At 43.7% G+C, this 21,742-nt stretch overlaps 1 protein-coding gene across 2 annotated transcripts; it reads right to left on the bottom strand.

Moving 5' to 3' along the window:
* Positions 1-4,806: 4,806 nt before the first annotated feature.
* LOC147882188 (putative carboxylesterase 16) lies at positions 4,807-21,166 on the bottom strand. 2 transcript variants are annotated; one of them, XR_015543949.1, is made up of 3 exons: positions 20,025-21,166; positions 5,112-5,853; positions 4,807-5,071 (listed from the first exon to the last, which is right to left on the bottom strand). XR_015543949.1 is itself a non-coding variant. In XM_087401675.1 (2 exons), the coding sequence occupies exons 1-2, from the start codon at positions 21,098-21,100 to the stop codon at positions 5,316-5,318; spliced, it is 1,614 nt and encodes a 537-aa protein (XP_087257801.1). In that variant the 5' UTR covers positions 21,101-21,166; the 3' UTR covers positions 4,807-5,315. The 2 variants fall into 2 exon arrangements, 1 of the variants encoding a protein (XP_087257801.1); XM_087401675.1 differs by having other exon boundaries at positions 4,807-5,853.
* Positions 21,167-21,742: the final 576 nt, after the last annotated feature.

The raw sequence follows: 21,742 nt of genomic DNA, 5'->3' as shown, positions 1-21,742 counted from the left end.
ACTCGTTTAAGTCTCTGTCACGTTCCGAAGGATGTCGGACAGCTTGTGACTGGTCATTGTAGGGTATCAAGTTACCATAAGTACGATAAGAGGCTTGCTGCTGCTCAGTCGATCATTTCTAATCCGTACGACGAGTTCGGCAATTTGAGGAGTTATCCTAAGGTGTTGGAAGAGAATGTGAAGATTTATTCGGAGAAGGTTGACGGGGTGGTTGTGTGTCGCCAAGCTAGTAATATTGGCGATTCTTCTGTCGGATTGTCTTCTTCTGCTGCTGTTTGTTCGGGTGGGTATTTTTTTTGCTAGTTTCCTTCGACTGTTTGTGCTAGTTTTCAAAGTGGTGGTACTGTTGGTGGTAGTGTCGGTGTTGGCTTTGCTGCTGGTGGCGTTGGCTCGCTTACTTCGCCTAATGTTGTTGGTCTATCTTCCGCGACTCCTGCTTACGTTGCGGTTGTGGTTTCTGGTGTTGTTGGTGCCGTGGGCTAAGTTCTCCTTCCTCTACAGATCTTGGCGGTATTTCTGTGGGTGTTATGTCGGAGGGAGATTGTTTTCCTACTGTTGGTGTTCGGAAGACGCAGCAATATAAAGTGGGGGGAAGAACTGTTGTCATTCAATATTACTGGTTGAGCCAGTAAATTGTATATATTTTTAGGAAATCAATAAAACGATAGTGTTTTTGTATTTGTTATTTGTGTTTTGATGTTGTTTGGGGTTTTATATAAATTTTATGTTAATTTTTAAGATAAACGTAATGTTGGTAGTAATTTATCCGGTTAACAAATGTCTGGCCCTTTACGATTATGGATATTTTTTAATCATACGGCTGAGATTGAGTTTCCCTCAATGCTGGCCGTTGACAGCCAAGTAGTGCATATACACAAAAAGACTCCCGCTTCGAGTTGGAATGGTTACTTACCGCGTAAAAGATAGAGCTCCGAGAGAGGGAGAGGGAGAAGTACATGTGTGAAAGAAAAATTAGAGATGGAATGACATGTTGAGTGAGTCGATCCCATCATGTACGCGCTGCGCATAGACGATCATCAAATTCATGTCACCCTCGTTTAAGGGTAAAACAGCTCAAGGCGATGGAGATACCTTAGAAATTTGCCAATTTTCTCTTCTTTGTATCTGCCTTTTTAACATCCTCTACATGCCAAATTGAAATCGGTCCTCCCCTACGCAACCTTGTCCTCAACTCCTGGGGCTTCAAAAGATCTGCAAGTGAGGCTTTAAAAGTGTTGTGAACACGAGCTACAAGGTGGGAGGCAGACGGATATCATTTGTGAAAGACCGTATTGCCTCAGTTTGGGGTGAGACTAACAATTGGGAAAATTGATGGTGGATCGATACAATGATCCAGTACCCAAAGCCCACCAGCGAGATTGGTCCTACAAACGATAGATACAAACTCCAACCAAAAGCAACTCTAAAGACAAGGTGAATGATATTCAATCATTCATAAGGTGCCCAAGATCAAAAAAGTAAACCAAAAAAAATCCACTGGAAATGGTGTGGAGGAAGACTTGAGGTGATAAAGGAGGGAGAGAGAGAGAGAGAGAGAGAGAGAGAGAGGGGGGGGGGGGTGGGAGAAAAGGTGGAGATCTTGTGTAAGAATAAAGAAGGGAAGAGAGAGAGAGAGAGAGAGAGAGAGAGAGAGAAGGGAGGGTGTGGGAGAAAAGGTGGTGATCTTGTGTAAGAATAAAAAAGGGAAGAGAGAGAGAGAGAGAGAGAGAGAGAGAGAAAGTCAACCACTTTAAAGTCTTCATTGAAGTCCAATGAAGAAGAGCCAATAGGAAAAATGCACTTCCAAAAAATTCAAGAAATGCTCAATTTGTGCTTTCCCAAAATTGCATCATTGCTAAGGCTACCCAAAGGGCAAGCCAAAAATCAGAGGTGAGAATCATAAGATCTGCTATGGAGGGCAAAGGGGCCGCCTAGGGGTGTACTTAGAGAAAAAGGTAGCAGGTGGTAAGGAAATTGAGCTCCAACAATTCTTTTGAAATGGACTGCGTGCTGCTCTACAATTACATCACAAAGGAAGCACAAGTTGGTGGAGATGGAGGCAGACCATAGAGAATTGGCTACCGAGGAGTGATTTGCATGGCCAACATTGTGAGGAGAGCCAAGAACCACATGTGGCCTTAGCCTTCACAACGCCCCGATTGCTTTGATGCTTTAACTTTCCAATATTGTGTGTACTGTGACAGCAGGACGCTAATCATTGTGCAAGAACACGCCAATCATTGTGGTTACGAGTGAGCTTCAGAAGAATTTCTTATCAGCAAGCGTTGGAACATGCTTGTAGTATTTAAATGTCTACTTAAATCTAACTCTCTCTTTCCTTCTTCATTTGAAGCTGTGCTTGTTTTCTATTTGTGGGCACAGATTAACATGGGAGTCGTTAGGAAGATATGGGCTTAAAGCCAATATGCAGAAATATGATTATGGCTATTGACATCAAGGTAATATGCCAATATCTTATCCATTCGCGAGACTTATTCTCGACGTTAATATTCTTGAGGTTAATGTTCTCATAAAGGACGTGTTCCCAATATCTCAAAAATATAAGAGAAAGAAGAAATACAATGATGCAAAAGAAAAGAGACAAAAATCTTTCATGAATTACAAAGAACAACTATGCAACTATGAAGATGAATGCAAATCATGGCCCACCATCGCCCACCCTGTGCCAGTTCTACGGTTTAGATGCACAGGAGAGTATTTTGGACATAATAATAATTCCCAAAAGTCACACGGTTTTCACTTTTCAGGACAATTCCACACGAGAGACTGGAGATGGTAATCCCACGTCTACACAAAAGAAAAATACTAGCGACAATCCCCCATTGTGGGTTGTCGTTCTTCGCCAATCGTCAATAGACGTATTGTGACTCTTCAACAATGGGTTGCTGCTATGCTAGCGAAGATTCTCTACTATTCATATGTTCTCCTTCCGTATGCGTCAATGCACATGTGACCATTAGCTAAAGCCTGCATATACCGTGCACATGTAACCATTTGCTAACGTATTTGTAGACTTTGCCAACGCGAGCAGACCAAAACGAGAATTATCGTTGATCATTGTCACCACACTTCCGCTATAGCTCTTCGTCGCACTTTTTGCAGCCGCTCGAAGTTAATCCACACTAGACCATCATCAACCGGTTCGTTGCTGCTCGATACCAAAATGTGATGCTCCTATTAAAAGTGTCAATCGTTATAATTCTATTACGTAGCATATCGAAACACTAAAACATATCACGTATGTTTTCGTTTTCGGTTCTCCTAAAAGCCATAATTCTCTAGATAGATCTAGATGCCACATGCCACATTTTTTAAGCCTACCTTTGATGCACCTCTTCTACCCCTTCTTAGGCACATATCACAATTAGATGCACCTAAGCCTTTGGCCTTCGATCTATCTAGTCAGTCCATCACCTTAACCCATTATAACCTTTTTTATCATATACATAGAGCGCAACAAAAAAAACTCTATGAATGTTTGTCCTCTAAAGAATGGTGCCGATTGAACCTTACAAGGTCATGCTATCGCGACTAGAGCATAACATCACCAACCAATGAGGGGTACCAATAAGGGGACATAAAAACTAAAACCACAAACTTTTACAAAATGTTGTCTGACAATTCTATTGACATCATATGCCAAATCATAATGGATCGACGTGTAAATCGACCACACAATATGGCAAAATCACTTTCAATGAATATGTGCCCCTAGAGAACTTTAAATCAAAATTCCTATTAACTAGTTATGGAGAAAAGGAGAGGGGTGAAAAGTAAGAGGGCAAGGGCATGATTAAAGTAAGGGATAAATTGGGGGGGGGGGGGGGGGGGGCGGGGGAGGGGGGGTTCAGCAAAAGGATAATGGAGGGTAGAGGGCCTTAAAGAGGGATGCACGTGAGATTGAGGAGAGGGGGAAGGACCGCTTATAAAGGGGTATTAAAGAAGAAGGGACGTCCTAAACGGGGAGGGGGAAGAGGGACCATTTATAATATTATGGTTAGCAATAAGCATGCTATACCACACTATAGCTTAGTGGTAGGGCTCACTTTTCAAAAAGATAAGATTGTGGGGTCGAATCCTTTCTTCAAAAGGTTACTATGCCCATAATATAAGTGCACCCTCTTAGACTTAGATTAAGCTATGTTTAAAATAAATTAGGCTTAAATTAACCTATGAACATAGATTAATTACCTAGGCCAAAACAAATAGGAATAAAGTAAGGTGGAGCCAGTATGTCCCCTTTGAGAACTATATATCTATATATATATATATATATATATGATAAAAAGAATAAGTAATGTGTTATATCTACTATTATCGACCTTGAGATCCCATTAATTACTACAGAGAGCAAATAGTGCTTTATGTCCCCTTTCCACAATCTGAGAGCACACTAAAATTGCATGAAATACCTGACAAAAATATTAATACAATCACTTATAAGATAAATCCAAATAATTTAAAAAATCATCCTTGAAAGAACCCCAAGAAAAAGTGCATAAGCTATAGCCCCCAACAGTACTATGTGGACACAAACATTCCAAGATGCAATCCTTTCAAGTCCACCGGAAAAAATAGACATGACATATTGATAGAAAAAACAAGACATAATTGTGAACATGGATATTGGAAAACCAAAAGCAATGAACATCAATAAATCAACTCATTAAAATTATCAAGTTTTACAAGCTCCAGAAACTTTGATCAACATAGAATCCATCACTCATGAAACAGAGAACAAAGAATTATATAATGTGGAATTAAAAAAGCAATCCTAATATCCCAATGTATCTCTTTTTCACTGGAAGAGCCGTAAATGAAAAACCGTAGTAATACAAATTCTTGTTCAAGAACTATTCTAAATATACAAGAAGGATTCTAAGATGAATCCACTATAGAAAAAGATGTTAAAATGGCATACGCCGGGAAATCAGCTTACACCCCCAGTAGGTGCTAAAGGGCTCCTTCAGGATTAAAATCTAGCTCCATCCAACAAAATTGAGATGTAGACAAAATGCTTGGAGATCCATTTTCTATAAGAGTGGCACACCTTGACCACAGTATGTTAAAGGCCCCATCTGGTGGCACACCCTCTTGACCACAGTATGCTAAAGGCCCCATCTAGTGGCCAGAAAGTCAATAGTATTTCTTCACATGTACACAATCCTATACCGACCACACTTGAAAGTGGCCTTGTGATACGAGAAACTCGCAATTCGCAGAATCTAAATTCTTATACAGGATTCAACTTGTGTGCTATGGTTTCTTCATAATTGGTGCAGCTACACATTTGACTAATACGAGAACTCGTGACCCTTCAGAGAAATGTATTTTTTCATCCATATTGTTATATCTTCTGCACATGCCTCTGCTTCCCGAGACTTTACAAGATAATCAAGTGTAGCAAACTCATGCACAGCATCCTTGTACTCCAAAACAGGGGCATCAACGTTTGCTTTCCTCAAGGCTTCTGAATATGCAATGGCCCTGTCCTTCATCCAATCAAGCTCTGCCACAACTGTCAGAGTTGGAGGCATTCTTTTCAAAGGTGGCTGCCTCCCAGTAATGAGAGGGTTTGCCACAGGATGATCTGGATCATAGCCTCCCTCAGGTAATAGCAATTTCCATGCCAATACCGACGTTGCCTTATCATAGAAATAAGCATTTGAAAGTTTTACCTCAGAAGGAGTGGGAATGCTTCCAATAAAAAAGGGATACATCAGGACTTGTGCAACCACCTTCACAGGTTCCAACAGTTTGCCTGCTTGAATAGCCTTTCTTGCAACGTGATCTGCTATATTACCACCAGAGCTCACACCAAGCAGTACACACCTGCAAAGCCAAGCACTCCTCTTTAAAGTCACGACTGAAAAAACAACACAAAACCGAGTAAATACTCTTAGCATCATCTCTGAAGCACGCAATACATAATCTTCACTTGCTGCAGACTATGCTCACAATTCTTCACTTTTAAGTTGAGAATTTGACAAGGGCAGACCCAGCATAGATGATAAAAATGGCCAGTCCACCTGTGATTACTAACTTAATGTCATAACAAAAACATGACAGTGCAACTATCAAACCCATGGAGATTGTAAATGGTGATGTCAGAAGGAAAGCCATGTTGTCATAATTGCTACGACCATTTCATAAAATCTTATTTATGGCAGCAAACTTAAAGGATAAGGCACATGAAATAATCAAACCTTCAAAGATTCAAAAAGACGAGGATTTGTGACGTTACAAGGAAAGCAAAGCAACAAGATCATCCCATGCTATAACAATCTCATTCATGGAAAAAATATCAAATAATAACGCACATGCAATAAAATGGATCTTTAAACATACGATTATACATTTTGAGTTATGAGACATACTCGCACATCATACAGGAAAAACAGGCACAATCAGTTTACAGTGATCATCAATAAGGACAAAGGGCAGTCTAGAGTTTTAAAAAATAGGAGTCTAAATGTGCATCAATAATTCGTCTAAATGTGCATCATATAATTTGCCTAGCACTCTCCATCATCAAAGCATACACGTAGTTCAGGTCTACATCAACCATCTGTTATGTCTAGACTGTAGGCCAACAGACAGTCTAATTTACCTCAGTAAGACTATGGTCCATCTCCCAAGCCTTATAATTTGCCTCACCCTCTCCATCATCAAATAATAGATGCACAGCTGAGGTGTAAATTAACACATCTGATTTTCATTCACAGAAGCCAACCATTGGCCTTATCAACTAGCACACAGTTTCTTGTCCTGAAAATGTCGTTGAATACCGGCAGAGCTGTTCACATTTAGGTGCTGCACCCATGGCTAAATAGTTGGAGGCCATGCATTAAAGGCCTGCTAATGACAGACTAGATTGCTCATAGGACTGCCCCATAGACTGTAAGCCCTCTCATGAATCATATATGAGAAAGGCGTGACCAAAACTAGGTGCCCACCTTCATACCCTGCTTAGCAGACCTATCTAGTTGCACAGCTGAGTCAGCCATTTAGTAGAAGGCCAGCCTGCTGGACTGGTCATTTTCTCCTATTTAGCTAATCCAAGTTACTGCCTAACAGGTACTGCTGATACACAGGACCATCCATGTACAGCCATATACTCTGATGAACTGTCTCTAAATGTGTCCCTCCTCATGGTAGCTCCTATACTTGCGAAATAGAATATCCATGCTGTACGCCGGCTGTACTTCATGCCATACTTGGACAGTAGAAAATGAAAGAAGGGAAGTGTGCGTGCACATGCACGCACAGACACACACACAAATCTATAAATTCCGCTGCAGGCGATTGCCTAGACATGCAAGCCTTGACTATTCTGACATATGGGCATACGGAAAGCAACCAAGGTGCATATAGGCAGCAGAGCATCTTCCATATGAGCAGCCAGCAAGGCCCAAGCAAGAAGTCTGGGTGGCCATGGTATAGGGTAGATATAGCAGGGCTTTCTATAGCTTGAACAGGCCAGCAACAGACCTCACCAGAGGTGTATAAGCCACCTGGGGGTTGGGGTACATGGCCCCCCAACAGACTCAGTAGGAACAGGCCCAGGTTCCCTATTTGAGGGGGAAGAGGTAGACCAGCCTCCTCGTCTATATAAGACCCCTAATGTTGTGCGAACGCAGTCCCAGGTACTCTCTCTCTCTCTCTCTCTCTCTCTCTCTCTCTCTCTCTCTCTCTCTGTGTGCTGCCCATCGGATATAGAGATCCCGTTGACCACGACCCCTACTACGACAGGAGACAGCTACAGATACGTGACATCTTTTGCTTCTTATCGAGAGATACCACAACTCTTGGATATGTCCTCAGAGCTTTCGCACTGCCTACCGGAGTCTCCTAAGAGCTTTAGTGCCTTGCGAGAAGGAGGGTGACTCAGGTTCAGTCAAGTGCGTAAGGAGTTTTGGTCTACAGAAGGTTGAATTTGTTCAACTTTGCTGTGTGGTTTAGCAACGGGGATGTCGATTTCAGAAGCCTCTTCTGCCTTTTCTCTCCCTTCCTCCTCCCCCAGATTTCTTTCTTTCACCATTCCTAACTTTGGAGAGTCAGGGAAATTGGATCGGACAAATTACCCTATCTGAAAGGTGAAGATCCGGAGTCATTTAGTGGCTCAAAAACTGTGGAAACTGACAACGGGAGTCGAGGCGAAGCCGGAGGATATAATGGACTACAAGGGGGAGATACTCATAGCAGTAGATGGAGAGGAACACGAAGCTTGGGAAGATAGAGATGCCCACACCTTGGTATTGATGATCATAGGGACTACGGCGGACTCTGTGCTTCCTCACATCCAAATGACCGACACGTCAGTAGCGGCATGGGCCATTCTGAAGAATCTGTACGAGACAAATAACACATCACGGATCTTGCTTCTTCAGCATCAGCTCTACAACTTGGATATGGATGAGGGAGATTCGGTACATGACCACTTCGTCAAGGTGGTGTTGGGATCAACTAGCATCAGTTGGTCAAAAGGTGGACTCGTGACAGTTGGCCTTGATGGTACTGAGGAGGCTACCATGGAGTTTCAAAAGCTTCATTACGACTGTGACAGCAGGATAGAGGACCAAACCTCTGACTTTTGAGGAGTTGGATCCATTACTGCTCCAGGAAGAAGCTAGGGAGAAGCTCTACAACAACGACAAAGATGACAAGGCGTTGCTGGCAAAGGACTACGCTAGCAAAGGAAAGGGCAAGCCTAACGATGGCAAGTCCAAGAAGGATGACTCTGATAACGAGGACACTTCCAAGAAGAAGCAGAAGAAGAAGTGCTTCTATTGTGACACGCCAAGCTAGTTTGCAAAGGATTGCAAAAAGAAGAAGGCGGATTAGAGAAACAAGAAGGAGCCCAACTCAGATTCAGAGGGTGACACAAAAGCCAACGCTAATGTGGTAATGAAAGAACTGTTCTTGGTGATCTCCATGCGTCACTGAGGTGAGATATGGTTTCCGACCTAGAAACCATAGTAAAGATGTCTGACATTGAGATGTGGGCCGACAGGGAGTCAGAAACCTTTGTGAAGGTGAAAGACAACATGGATTGCTTGGAATCTTCCAGGTGCGTGGCTGTTGATACTAACACGAGGGTAGATTCCATGGAGAGCCCTAGGGTTTCATGTTCAGATGGATGCTGTAATTCAGAAGGGGACAGTATAGGATTGCACAGCTTATTGGTATGTGCCTCAATGAGGTGCATGGTTTGCTTTCAGAGCAAGCACACAGGCAGTACGACGATCTGGTATGTACTTGATGTCCTTAATTTACGCCTTTATAGCATGCTGTGGAGAGAATACGCTCTCCATATGTCTTAGGTAATGCGAGATTGGAAGCGGAACTGGACCTAGTGGAGTAGGATGGTGTGCGGAAGCGGAACTAGACCTGGTGGAGTAGGAGCCACTGGATGAAAAGCCAGGAAAAGATTTTGACATCAAAATGTTCTAGAGGACTACAACCAGGGAGTTACTGGAGCATCGTCATCCACGTGTTGGCATTGGGCCGAGATGTGTCGGTGAGAGGGGATGTTGGAAAGGTCACCTCCTCATCTGTAGACTGTAAGCCCCCATATGAGGGGAGCATGGGGGGGTGAGCTTGGTGTCTAAGAGATGGCCGCCATGAGGGCATGGATTAGACAGAGAAAAGAGAGAAGAGCTGGCTGCCACATGAACAGCAGCAAGGCTGTCATGTGGGCAGCACTATTCAAGACATACCTCAGAGAATAGTGGCGCAAAGACACGTGGACATTGAGGACTGGCTGGAGCATGAATTGCGCAAGGATGCTGAGCTGAAAGACTGCAATGACATGGTGCTGACATCAGCAACAGTACACCGTCTGCAGCAGGTGTACGGAACTGTGGCAGGTGTTTTCAGGGCCTGCACATGGCCAGGACGGAGGCAAGACTGTTGGTGCCCGAAGGCACCTGCATGGAGGAGCAGCAGGACTGCTAAGGGCCCTGGCAGCAGCACAAGAAAGGAGCAAGGGGACGCTGGCCCCTTGCCCTTATATACTTTCAGACTCATTTGATTGATCATGATGTATATATGGCTTATACTATGATTTTCAGTTGAGTAGTAGTTACTCCGCTTTTGAAGTAACTATGAATGTAATTATTTCACCCTGGGTGGTTCTTATGTCAAAAAAGTTCATTATGCAACGAGGGGCTTTTTTGAGATCATCATGGCTGATGAGGAGCACAGTCAGGTTTTGCTGGAGCAAACTCCTCCCTTCTATGGCCAGCAGATGGTCCATGTCCTACCCTGGTCTCCCACCCAAAATTATATGGCATTGATTCAGCATCGTTGCCCTGTTTGGGTAGAAGTTGTGGATTTTCCTCAATGCTTGTCTTCTCTTCTACCTAAAATTGCAGCTTCCCTCGGTAAGGTGGTATGTCCACCGCGACCCAATGGATATTCGAATCGCTTCTACATTTTGTGGGATACAGATCGTCCCACTCCAGCTTCATATTCGGTTACTGTGAATAATGTTTCCATGGGGAGTGCCTTTTACAGCTCAAGTGGGGGCTGTTTGCAGGTGCTTGCTTTGAATGCAAGCAATTTGGGCACATGGCTTCACAATGCCCTTCTCGAGCTCCACGGATGTCATTGCAAGCTGAAATGGTCAACCTTTGAATAAGAATGCAAATGCCTCTTCTGTGGTAAAAAACAAAGGGGTCAAACAGTTTTTCTCTGTTCAACACAAAGGCAAAGCACTGGCTATCTCAAATGGTAATGCTTCTTTTCCTGTGCCTTTGTCCTCTCCACCTCAGGGGAAGGGGGGAAATTTTTTTGACTGATGGATGGCAAACTCCTCGCAAAGTGATCTCCCCCAGGCGACTTTTGCCTTCTCAGAGTTGGAGTGGTGCATCCTCTCATGGGAAAACACCTGCTGAAAACTCTGGTGTTGGCTTGACCTAGGTTGCTGCGACTGCAAATCGCACCTTGTTTCCTGAAGAAGAAGTTGCTGCACTTTTGTCCTCTCCTCAGGCTGATGCTTCATCCCAGGGCAGAGGCCCGGACATTGAGGTGGAAATGCAGACGTAGATAGCCTGTTAGTTGCGTACATACCTGTCCCATAACTGTAAATATGCTTGATCATATGAAGTGTGTTACTCTCAATGTACAGGAATGTGTGATGGTCGCAAATGGAAACTAGTATGGATGTATATCAGGCAATTGCAGCCTGATATAGTTGCTTTGCCTTCTTAGAGTTGGAGTGGTGCATCCTCTCATGGGAAAACACCTGCTGAAAACTCTGGTGTTAACTTGACCTAGGTTGCTGCGACTGCAAATCGCACCTTGTTTCCTAAAGAAGAAGTTGCTGCACTTTTGTCCTCTCCTCAGGCTGATGCTTCATCCCAAGGCAGAGGCCCGGACATTGAGGTGGAAATGCAGACGTAGATAGCCTGTTAGTTGCGTACATACCTATCCCATAACTGTAAATATGCTTGATCATATGAAGTGTGTTACTCTCAATGTACAGGAATGTGTGATGGTTGCAAATGGAAACTAGTATGGATGTATATCAGGCAATTGCAGCCTGATATAGTTGCTTTGCAAGAGCATAATCAGCATATGTATGCTGGTCAAATAGGCCATTTTGCTGGTTATGATATCTTCTATGCTGGAGAGCACTCCTTTTCTGGTGTGGCTTTTTTGGTAAAGCACGACCTTCAACCTGTTGTGGCTCTCAATGATCGCCATGGTAGATGGATTATTGATCAATGCCTTGTTCAAGGGAAAATTTTCAAATTTGCATCGGTTTATGCCCCCCAATCTTCTCGTGATAGAGCTTTGATCTCGGGTGCCATGCATACTTATCCATGGCGACAACATGCCTTCATTTGTGGTGACTTTAATAATGCCCCTCGATCAGGTGACAACACCTCAGGCCACACTCATATGTTGGCTTCTGAAACACAAGCATGGTCTGATTTTTTGCTTCAATTGCGCTTGGTTGATCTCTGGAAGGAGTTAAAGCCCATGCTTCCGGGCTATACCTTTCAACATAATGCTCAATCTTCTTATCGGGCACACTTGGACAGATGGTATCAGAGTGATCCACAACATTGTGATGCCCTTACTTGTCAAATTTGGGTTGATCACGCTTTCACACATTCGGATCATGCTCCTCTTTGGTTGAGGCTTTCCTTACATGAATTTCCCACTGACAGATTGCCTTGCCAAAGGCTTTTGCTGATTAATAATAGTTATTTGGAGCATGCTGACTTTAAAGCCTTGGTCTCTGATGCTATTCAGCCTCTCTCTCGTCAGATACGCATTGGTTTGGATTATGCCTGGAAGGCTTTTGTTGCTCGGATGCAAGCAGTTATTCAAGATTATGGCAAATCCTATATGCAAGCTACAAGGGAGACTGTAGCACATGCCAAATTTACTTGTCAGAGTTTGACTGAGCTTGCTCATCTTCGCCCTTTCTCTTCAGAGAAAAGCATGCTCTTATGTCAAGCTCAATTCTCTCTTCAATCCAATGATCGCAGAAAGCTTGCTAAATGGGAAACTCGATCCGGACAATGGGCATTTTTGGATAAAGGCTGCTCTTCCAAGTTATTTTTTAAGAGTTTACACTACAAAAGACAAGCTGGCAATATCTGTCGGATCCGGATGCTTGACATCGTTCTTGGTCAACATCTTGTTCTGATTTATGTGTGCAGCACTTCTCCACTCATTTTGGGCATCTGGATACTCTTTCTCCTCACGTCGTGTCTGCACGTCAGCTTCTTTTACAGCATATTCATCCAATTTTGTCTGATGCTCACGCTTTGGAACTTGAACATCCCTTCACTGAAAGGAAATTGTCTGATGCACTGAGATCCTGCGGCAGATGGAAATCTCCAAGATGGGATGGTCTCACTGTTGAATCTTTGCTTGCATTCTGGGATCTTCTTAAATTCACCTTGCTGCAAATGGTAAATACAGCATGGCGAAATCAGCAGATGCCTGTGTCATGGAAAAAGAGTCTTCTCAAGCTGATTCCAAAAAAGCAGCTATGTGATTCACGCTCATGCCAATCATTTACAAGATCATTGCCAATATGGAGGTTGATCGGATTAAAGGTTATTTGCATGATGGGTTGCAATATGGCTTTGTTCCACGTTGCCATATCACAGATAACATTGCCAATGCTTATATTGGGATTGAATATGCCAAATACACGCAGCAGGATGTTCTACTCTTGCAGGTAGATATTGCAAAAGCCTTTGACACAGTTCAATGGGATTTCATCTCGCAAACTATGCGAGCTTTGGGGTTGGGACCAAAAATGCAGCAAGTTATTTACTGGCTTTACTGAGATAGCAATGCGGCTTGCATTCTTTCTGGGGATATCACTGATGAGTAGACTCTTCGTTGTTCAGTCCGCCAGGGATGCCCTCTCAGTGCTTTACTGTGTGCCATTGCTACTCATCCTATGCTGCAATATATTGATCATCTTGTGGCTACAAAATCACTTCATGGCTTGGAATTGGATGCTAATCGCAGCATGGTTGCTCAAGCTTATGCTGATGATTCTTTCTTTACCCCAAAGAATACGCCCCATGATCTTGGTGCCTTGATGCAGGCCCTCTCTGTTTATGGTTTGGCAGCTGGTCTTCATGTTAATTTTCAAAAGTCTAAGCTGCTCCCTTTGCATTCCAAAGACTGGCATAATCTATTATGGCACGGGGATATCATTCCACCCACTCAGTTTGTTCGTCATCTTGGTTACCCTTTGGGGTGGGAACTCACTCGCCGACAACAAACTGATTGGGTTTTGGCTAAGCTTCGGAAAAAGCTTGAGTACTGGAAACTGGCAACCTAGCCTTTGCACGTTCGTCTTCGAATAGTGCAATCCATCCTTGTGGCATATATTCAATTTTACTTGCCATTGATCATGTTCACTAAGGATGGTATAAAAAGTCTCAGGCTGCTTTCGATGCATCACATTTATTCTCCCAAGATGCATGGTGGATTGAACATCACGGATATTCATGTGCATGTTCTTACCCACAAGGGGAAAATGTTGCTGCAATTTCTGCAAGGTGATCAGCCTTGGGTTCTTATGATTAGGACTCTGCTCACTCATATCAATATTTCTACGTTTGGTCATTGGCAACTCGATCACTGGGATTTCTTTTTTGGCTGCGCCAATGGCACTTTGCCTGGATGCCCTTTTGTCTCCCGCTTGCTTCTTGACTGGAAGCATGTTCTTTCTCATCTGGAATGGAATGGACGGCAATCTTTGCTTGGGAATTCTTTGAGAGCTGAAAGCATTCACTGGTCGAAGTCTTTCAGCCTCCCTTGGCTTTACAGGAACCTCGACATTCCTACTTTGTCTCGTTTAAAGGCATCACCTCGGTTGCTAATGTTATAGATGATGCTGGTACTGTGCTCCCCTTTTCTCTAGGGGCCACTACATATGGATTGGGCTCTCATTATCGTCCTTTGTGGCGACAAATTACTTCTATGCTTTCGCCTTTTGTTCCGATTCCTCCTTTGGAACTCCAGGACTGGCTGGAAGATTGGACTTTGACTTCTCCAAGGTCCTCTTCTCATCCTTTGAGACTATCTCAAATTATTGTACCTGCATTGTATAAAATCCTTTTGCCTCAACCTTGGGTTTCACAGAGAGGTGATTCTATTTGGTGAATGCATCGCCCAGCCAAGTGGTGGAGGAAAAGATTACAGCAACTTTGGGCCGATAAAGTACCGCTTCGACAACACGTTTTCTTTTGGCGAGTTCTTTTGGGAGTGTTTCCATCTGGACAGCTATTAGCTCATCGACACATTGCTCCTGCACTTTGCCACACATGTTCTGCTACTTCGGAGACTGTGCCTCACTCTTGTTTTGGCATTGTCCATGCTCTCGTGAGTTTTTTTATCTGCTTTGACAGCACCTGCGAGCGAGATTCCCATCTGTTCCGTTTGGGAAGTTCTTCTGGCTATTTGGGTTTCATCCATCCAGACCGGAGTTTCATCTTTTCTTCGTTTGGGTTCGCTACTGGGCACTATGGACTTTTATGGACATATAGGAATTGTAAAGTCTTTGGTGATCCTACTTTCTCTCTGTTTGGCTTTTTTAGGCGTTCTCTACAGCAATCTTTTTTGATTGCTTGCAGACCCACTGCATAGATCATGAGGTCTTTTTGGCATATACTAAAATTTTCAATTGATGTAATTGTAGCACTTTATTTTGAGATTGCTACTCATATAATATAATCAATCAAAGATTTCACCCAAAAAAATGTGTCTCTGTGTGTGTGTGTGTGTGTGTGTGTGTGTGTGTGTGTGTAGAGAGAGAGAGGCATGTGTGTGTGTGTGTGTACATTCGGATCATGCTCCTCTTTGGTTGAGGCTTTCCTTACATGAATTTCCCACTGACAGATTGCCTTGCCGAAGGCTTTTGCTGATTAATAATAGTTATTTGGAGCATGCTGACTTTAAAGCCTTGGTCTCTGATGCTATTCAGCCTCTCTCTCGTCAGATACGCATTGGTTTGGATTATGCCTGGAAGGCTTTTGTTGCTCGGATGCAAGCAGTTATTCGAGATTATGGCAAATCCTATATGCAAGCTACAAGGGAGACTGTAGCACATGCCAACTTTACTTGTCAGAGTTTGATTGAGCTTGCTCATCTTCGCCCTTTCTCTTCAGAGGAAAGCATGCTCTTATGTCAGGCTCAATTCTCTCTTCAATCCAATGATCGCAGAAAGCTTGCTAAATGGGAAACTCGATCCAGACAACGGGCATTTTTTGATAAAGGCTGCTCTTCCAAGCAATTTTTTAAGAGTTTACACTACAAAAGACAAGCTGGCAATATCTGTCGGATCCGGATGCTTGACATCGTTCTTGGTCAACATCTCGTTCTGATTTATGTGTGCAGCACTTCTCCACTCATTTTGGGCATCTGGATACTCTTTCTCCTCGCGTCGTGTCTGCACGTCAGCTTCTTTTACAGCATATTCATCCAATTTTGTCTGATGCTCACGCTTTGGAACTTGAACATCCCTTCACTGAAAGGGAATTGTCTGATGCACTGAGATCCTGCGGCAAATGGAAATCTCCACAATGGGATGGTCTCACTGTTGAATTTTTTCTTGCATTCTGGGATCTTCTTAAATTCACCTTACTGCAAATGGTAAATACAGCATGGCGAAATCAACAGATGCCTGTGTCATGGAAAAAGGGTCTTCTCAAGCTGATTCCAAAAAAGCAGCTATGTGATTCACTTGGTGATTGGAGGCCAATCACGCTCATGCCAATCATTTACAAGATCATTGCCAAAATGGTGGTTGATCGGATTAAAGGTTATTTGCATGATGGGCTGCATCCCGGGGATATCATTCCACCCACTCAGTTTGTTCGTCATCTTGGTTACCCTTTGGGGTGGGAACTCACTCGCCGACAACAAACTGATTGGGTTTTGGCTAAGCTTCGGAAAAAGCTTGAGTATTGGAAATTGGCAACCAAGCCTTTGCACATTCGTCTTCAAATAGTGCAATCCATCCTTGTGGCATATATTCAATTTTACTTGCCATTGATCATGTTCACTAAGGCAGGTCTTACATCTTTCATGTCTATCTTTATGGAACTCTTCTGGCGATCCAAACATGGCAAAAAAAGTCTCAGGCTGCTTTCGATGCATCACATTTCTTCTCCCAAGATGCATGGTGGATTGAACATCACGGATATTCATGTGCATATTCTTGCCCACATGGAGAAAATGTTGCTGCAATTTCTGCAAGGTGATCAGCCTTGGGCTCTTATGATTAGGACTCTGGTCACTCATATCAGTATTTCTACGTTTGGTCATTGGCAACTCGATCACTGCGATTTCTTTTTTGGCTGCACTGATGGCACTTTGCCTGGATGCCCTTTTGTCTCCCGCTTGCTTCTTGACTGGAAGCATGTTCTTTCTCATCTGGAATGGAATGGCCGGCAATCTTTGCTTGGGAATTCTTTGAGAGCTGAAAGCATTCACTGGTCGAAAGTCTTTCAGCCTCCCTTGGCTTTACAGGAACCTCGATGTTCCTACTTTGTCTCGTTTAAGGGCATCACCTCGATTGCTAATGTTATAGATGATGCTGGTATTGTGCTCCCCTTTTCTCTAGCATCCACTACATATGGATTGGGCTCTCATTATCGTCCTTTGTGGCGACAAATTACTTCTATGCTTTCGCCTTTTGTTCCGATTCCTCCTTTGGAACTCCAGGACCGGCTGGAAGATTGGACTTTGACTTCTCCAGGGTCCTCTTCTCGTCCTTTGAGGCTATCTCAGATTACTGTACCTGCATTCTATAAAATCCTTTTGCCTCAACCTTGGGCTTCAGAGAGAGGTGATTTTGTTTGGCGAATGCATCGCCCAGCCAAGTAGAGGAGGAAAAGATTACAGCAACTTTGGGCCTGTAAAGTACCGCTTTGGCAACAGGTTTTCTTTTAGCGAGTTCTTTTGGGAGTGTTTCCATCTGGACAGCTAGTAGCTCATCGACACATTGCTCCTGCACTTTGCCATAGATGTTCTGCTTCTTCGAAGACTGTGCCTCACTTGTTTTGGCATTGTCCGTGCTCTCGTGAGTTTTTTTATCTGCTTCGACAGCGCCTGCAAACGAGATTCCCATCTGTTCCGTTTGGGAAATTCTTTTGGCTATTTGGGTTCGCTACTGGGCACTATGAACTTTATGGACACATAGGAATTGTAAAGTCTTTGGTGATCCTACTTCCGCTCTGTTTGGCTTTTTTAGGCGTTCTCTACAGCAATCTTTCTTTGATTGCTTGCAGACTCGCTGCATAGATCATGAGGTCTTTTTGGCATATACTGAAATTTTCAGTTGATGTAATTGTAGCACCTTTTTTGAAATTGCTACTCATATAATATAATCAATCAAAGATTTCACCAAAATATGTGTGTGTGTGTGTGTGTGTGTGTGTGACTCCAGGAACTTCCCTAAATTCATCCTCCAAAACCTCAACACAGTGTGCAGGTTCAATCCCATGACAATCTCTAACAACATTGAAAACCATAACCGCCCTCACGCATAGTACGAACTAGCTACTATGGCATCCTCATCGACCTCATCAGCATCCAATGATGGGTGTAGACCTTAGTATAAACATATGCTCTTACATACACACCAACAGATACTTGTGCATCCATTTACACGAAGACCAAGGTCTTTGTTTCTCTCAGCGCTCCAGAGATGAAGGGCAAACTCAGCTGTGCCACGTACTTGCGATTCTCACCTCGTGTTGCTCCTCTTGCACGACGCATGGTGAGAGACTAGTATTTGGAATAGTCTTTCACAATTCTTGCTCTAAACCTATGGATGACCAAGGACTAGTCTGTGAGACTACTGGACTCCTAGACTAGACATCTTTCTGCCAAAAATCTTTTGTTGATACGGTTGTGCCACTATGACACGTTGCAACCAAGAGACTAGATGACAATTTCTCTGTTCCCAATGCTCATGTTTCAAAAGAGTCAGCCACTTCCACAGTCTCTGCAGATGATTCTAGGGGTATCCAAAAATGCAAACGGGATGGATGTTCATTGTCCCACGCACTATTGGGATTTGTCTTAGAAACACTATGACTGGTTGAACCTGAGCTTTTGTGTTGTCAATTCCTCCATGTAGTGCTATGCCTACCCACAGAGCCAGTTCGTCTGTAGGTTTCACCTTTGCTTAATACTATGATTTGTCAGAGATCAAAATTGGAGTCGAGGCTCCCTTAATCAAGGATAAACAACAGAACTACTTGTTTCCCATCCCCCAATTCGTTAGTAATTAAGGTTAATTGATACCTCCCCCGTCCCCCCTCCCCCCCCAAAAAAAAACAATAAACCGTACCATCTCTAGATCTCTAACTGATCAGTAAATTCTTAAAAAGACTCATCTGCTAATGCAGTCACTTGCCAGTCTTGGGAGACTATGCATTGATTGGTGCCTCTCTTAGCAAAATACTCTACTAATGCGCTGTGCAGACAAAGATTTGAAAAATCACCTTGAGTTTAACAAACTTCCTCATTGATGTCAAAAAGCCCAAGGTAAAATCTTTCTTGCATCCTTTGATGCGCATAAGATTCCATCCATTCTGAACTAATATTGGATGTTCTTTCTTGCATGATGTTGGATGTCAATTTGCATGACAAGCATAGATGCATAATATTACAGACCTCCAATAACATTTTTGCAAGCAAGAGAGTATTGTGGTAACCATCGCTGGTTGCCTTGCTGTGACAGTTATGGAGATTACAAGAGCTACCACTGGCTTCCTTTGTGCTGCTCTAACAATGAATGTGTTGTGTACACAAAAGGTGAGTAATTTCTGCTGCAGAAGAGCTATTGATCGCTCTGAAGGTCAGCCTTCGAGCAGACTTTGAGGCAAGGTTGTTGACCATGCGACGTTTCCAAATTGCCATTTGACCAAGCGCTTCAGATTCATTCTTCTTTAATTTAAGCCGGCTAGACAATCTTCCGAGTTGCATATATGATCTGCTTCCGTATGAGCACGTTGATTGCAAAACGTTGCGAGTCCAAGAAAATGTAAAGAGGGCTGAAGTGCCGGAAAGCCAGTATCTTCCTCACTAAGCAGTGCGTTCCTGAAATTGTCATTCACCAATCATGGTATTAAGCCAGCCAAATCCATTGAATGCATTATAAATATCCTGGCAAATCAGCTCTCGGCTAGATTGCCACCCAGTTCTCTGCATCGCTAAGCTTCTTTAAACACATATTGTCCCCTGATTCCCTAAGGGCAGACCATTTTTTATGTGGGTTGTAGAATTAAGTGGACTCTCTTCTGACGTAGGACTTTTGGAAAGACCAATGACGTTGAATGTATAATTGGATCCTTTGGAAACGCATACAAAATGATAATCCACCTAAAACAATTGCAGATCAAGCTTTTCCCTTTATTGTTCGCAGTTATCAATTTATAAAGCTATATCAAACAATTAGCCATTCAAGCCCAGCTCAAAAATCCTGGTAAAAAGTAAGCTGACCGCACCTCGAAAAATCGCAGTGAGCAGCAAGCCAAGGTTCTACAACAGAAGCTCCAAAGGAATCCACTAACTCTCTATGCAGATCAGTGCGGTGGTTGTCAGAGCCGCTGCGAGCAAACCCAATCGGAACATTGCCCAGTGATTTACAACACTCTGCCAAATTAGCCTGCTTTGCAAGCCAACTCAACGCCTCGAAACCGTCATCAAACGCGGCTGGGTACTTATGCTCAGGAGCCAGTCGATACCCCACTGCCACGACAATCGCATCGCACAATTTTGCCATCCTTCTGCAAAAGAAATCATTGGCAACTGAATCCTTACTACCCGTCACAAATGCACCTCCATGGAACTGCACAATGAGGGGGAGCTTTTGTTGTGTACTGGCAGACGCTCCGGGAAGGTAGCCGTGATACTGTCCCGAATCACGCCTATGTTCTGTGAGCTGAGGAGAACCATCCTTGGTCGCTTCCTCTTTAGCGGATTGTCGAGAATTTGTACCCACGAAGAGATCTTGGTTGCCCCATTCTTCATCGAGGGTAGCCCTCTCATCCAATCTAACATATCCCCCAGAAGTCGCGGGTGGCCTCTGGCGGCTCAAGGCCTCGCTCTTAATTTTCGATTCGTCTTCTATTCTCTCGGATTCATGGCTTAATTTTCCCGGGCTCTCTTTCGCATTCTCTGGCTCTTCCCTCAAGATGAACCCAAACAATCCTGTCTTCCCCGCCTGAGAGATCTGATCCCCGGGGAGAGCCGACTGGGGAAGAAAGATGCGCAGGCAGAGAGAAGTGAAGGGGTCTATATTGATGTCCTTGGTAGCAACACCGTCCACGAAAGTGGCATTGGGAGGGACACCGTTGATGGAAGGGCGGGACAGGGCGCCATAGCCATCGTGGGTGATGGGGTGGGAGGAGCTGAGCAATTTATGGCGGAGCCATAGCTTAAAGAAGACGCTGTAGAGAGTGACGACGAGGCTTGGCATACTGGAGTTGCTGAAGCCTCGAGGGAGGGAGGCAGGCGTCAAAGCCAGTGAAGGGCACAGGCACACGACGCCATACCCAAAATTCAAACTAGGCAGCCTCATCAAAGTATACGTCCATCCGTGATCCTACTAGTAATGTCCTCCTTGTTGCTGCTCCAAATTTCTCTCCTTCCTATGGTGGTGCTTAACATCATCATGATGACCTTCATAATCATCATGGTCATCCTCACGACTCTGCATGTGTGTTCACTTTCCAAGATCCAACCGTGAAGACGCGAGAATGGCATTGCATCTCTGGTTCCTTGATGTTTGGAGCCAATTCCTACCTAGGATCATTTCTATGGCATTTCCGGCTCGGCGTAAGTTTCATAACAATTGACAACACCAAAGACAAAGCAAGAGGGGAGCCATCATTCCCAATAGGGACAAAGGCTATCTTTGTAGGGCTAAAACCTCCATGTTCCCACTATTATGGCCACCACAACAAGGAGTTTCAGAGCCCAAAACAAGGAAAAATGTATGTTAGAGGGCTTCCCTGCATGTGCTAGTGTGGCTAGGATAGTCTCACGGCCCCATGGAGGGGTAGGCTAGCATTGTAGCTCCAGGCCAGCATCCTAAAATCTTCGGATTCTAGCCTAACATTGCAATGCCCATATCAATAAAATAGTGATCCAAAGTAGGCTGGTGAGATGGATGATGTTACATATACGAGTTCAATCTTAGGATTATTCATCATAAAGCTAG

The sequence above is a fragment of the Dipteris shenzhenensis genome, chromosome 30 (genome assembly GCF_047967505.1).
Source record: "Dipteris shenzhenensis isolate YYH24624 ecotype China chromosome 30, Dip_SZ_1.0, whole genome shotgun sequence".
NCBI classification, from domain to species: Eukaryota; Viridiplantae; Streptophyta; class Polypodiopsida; order Gleicheniales; family Dipteridaceae; genus Dipteris; species Dipteris shenzhenensis.
This window is presented reverse-complemented; position numbering and strand designations above follow the sequence as displayed.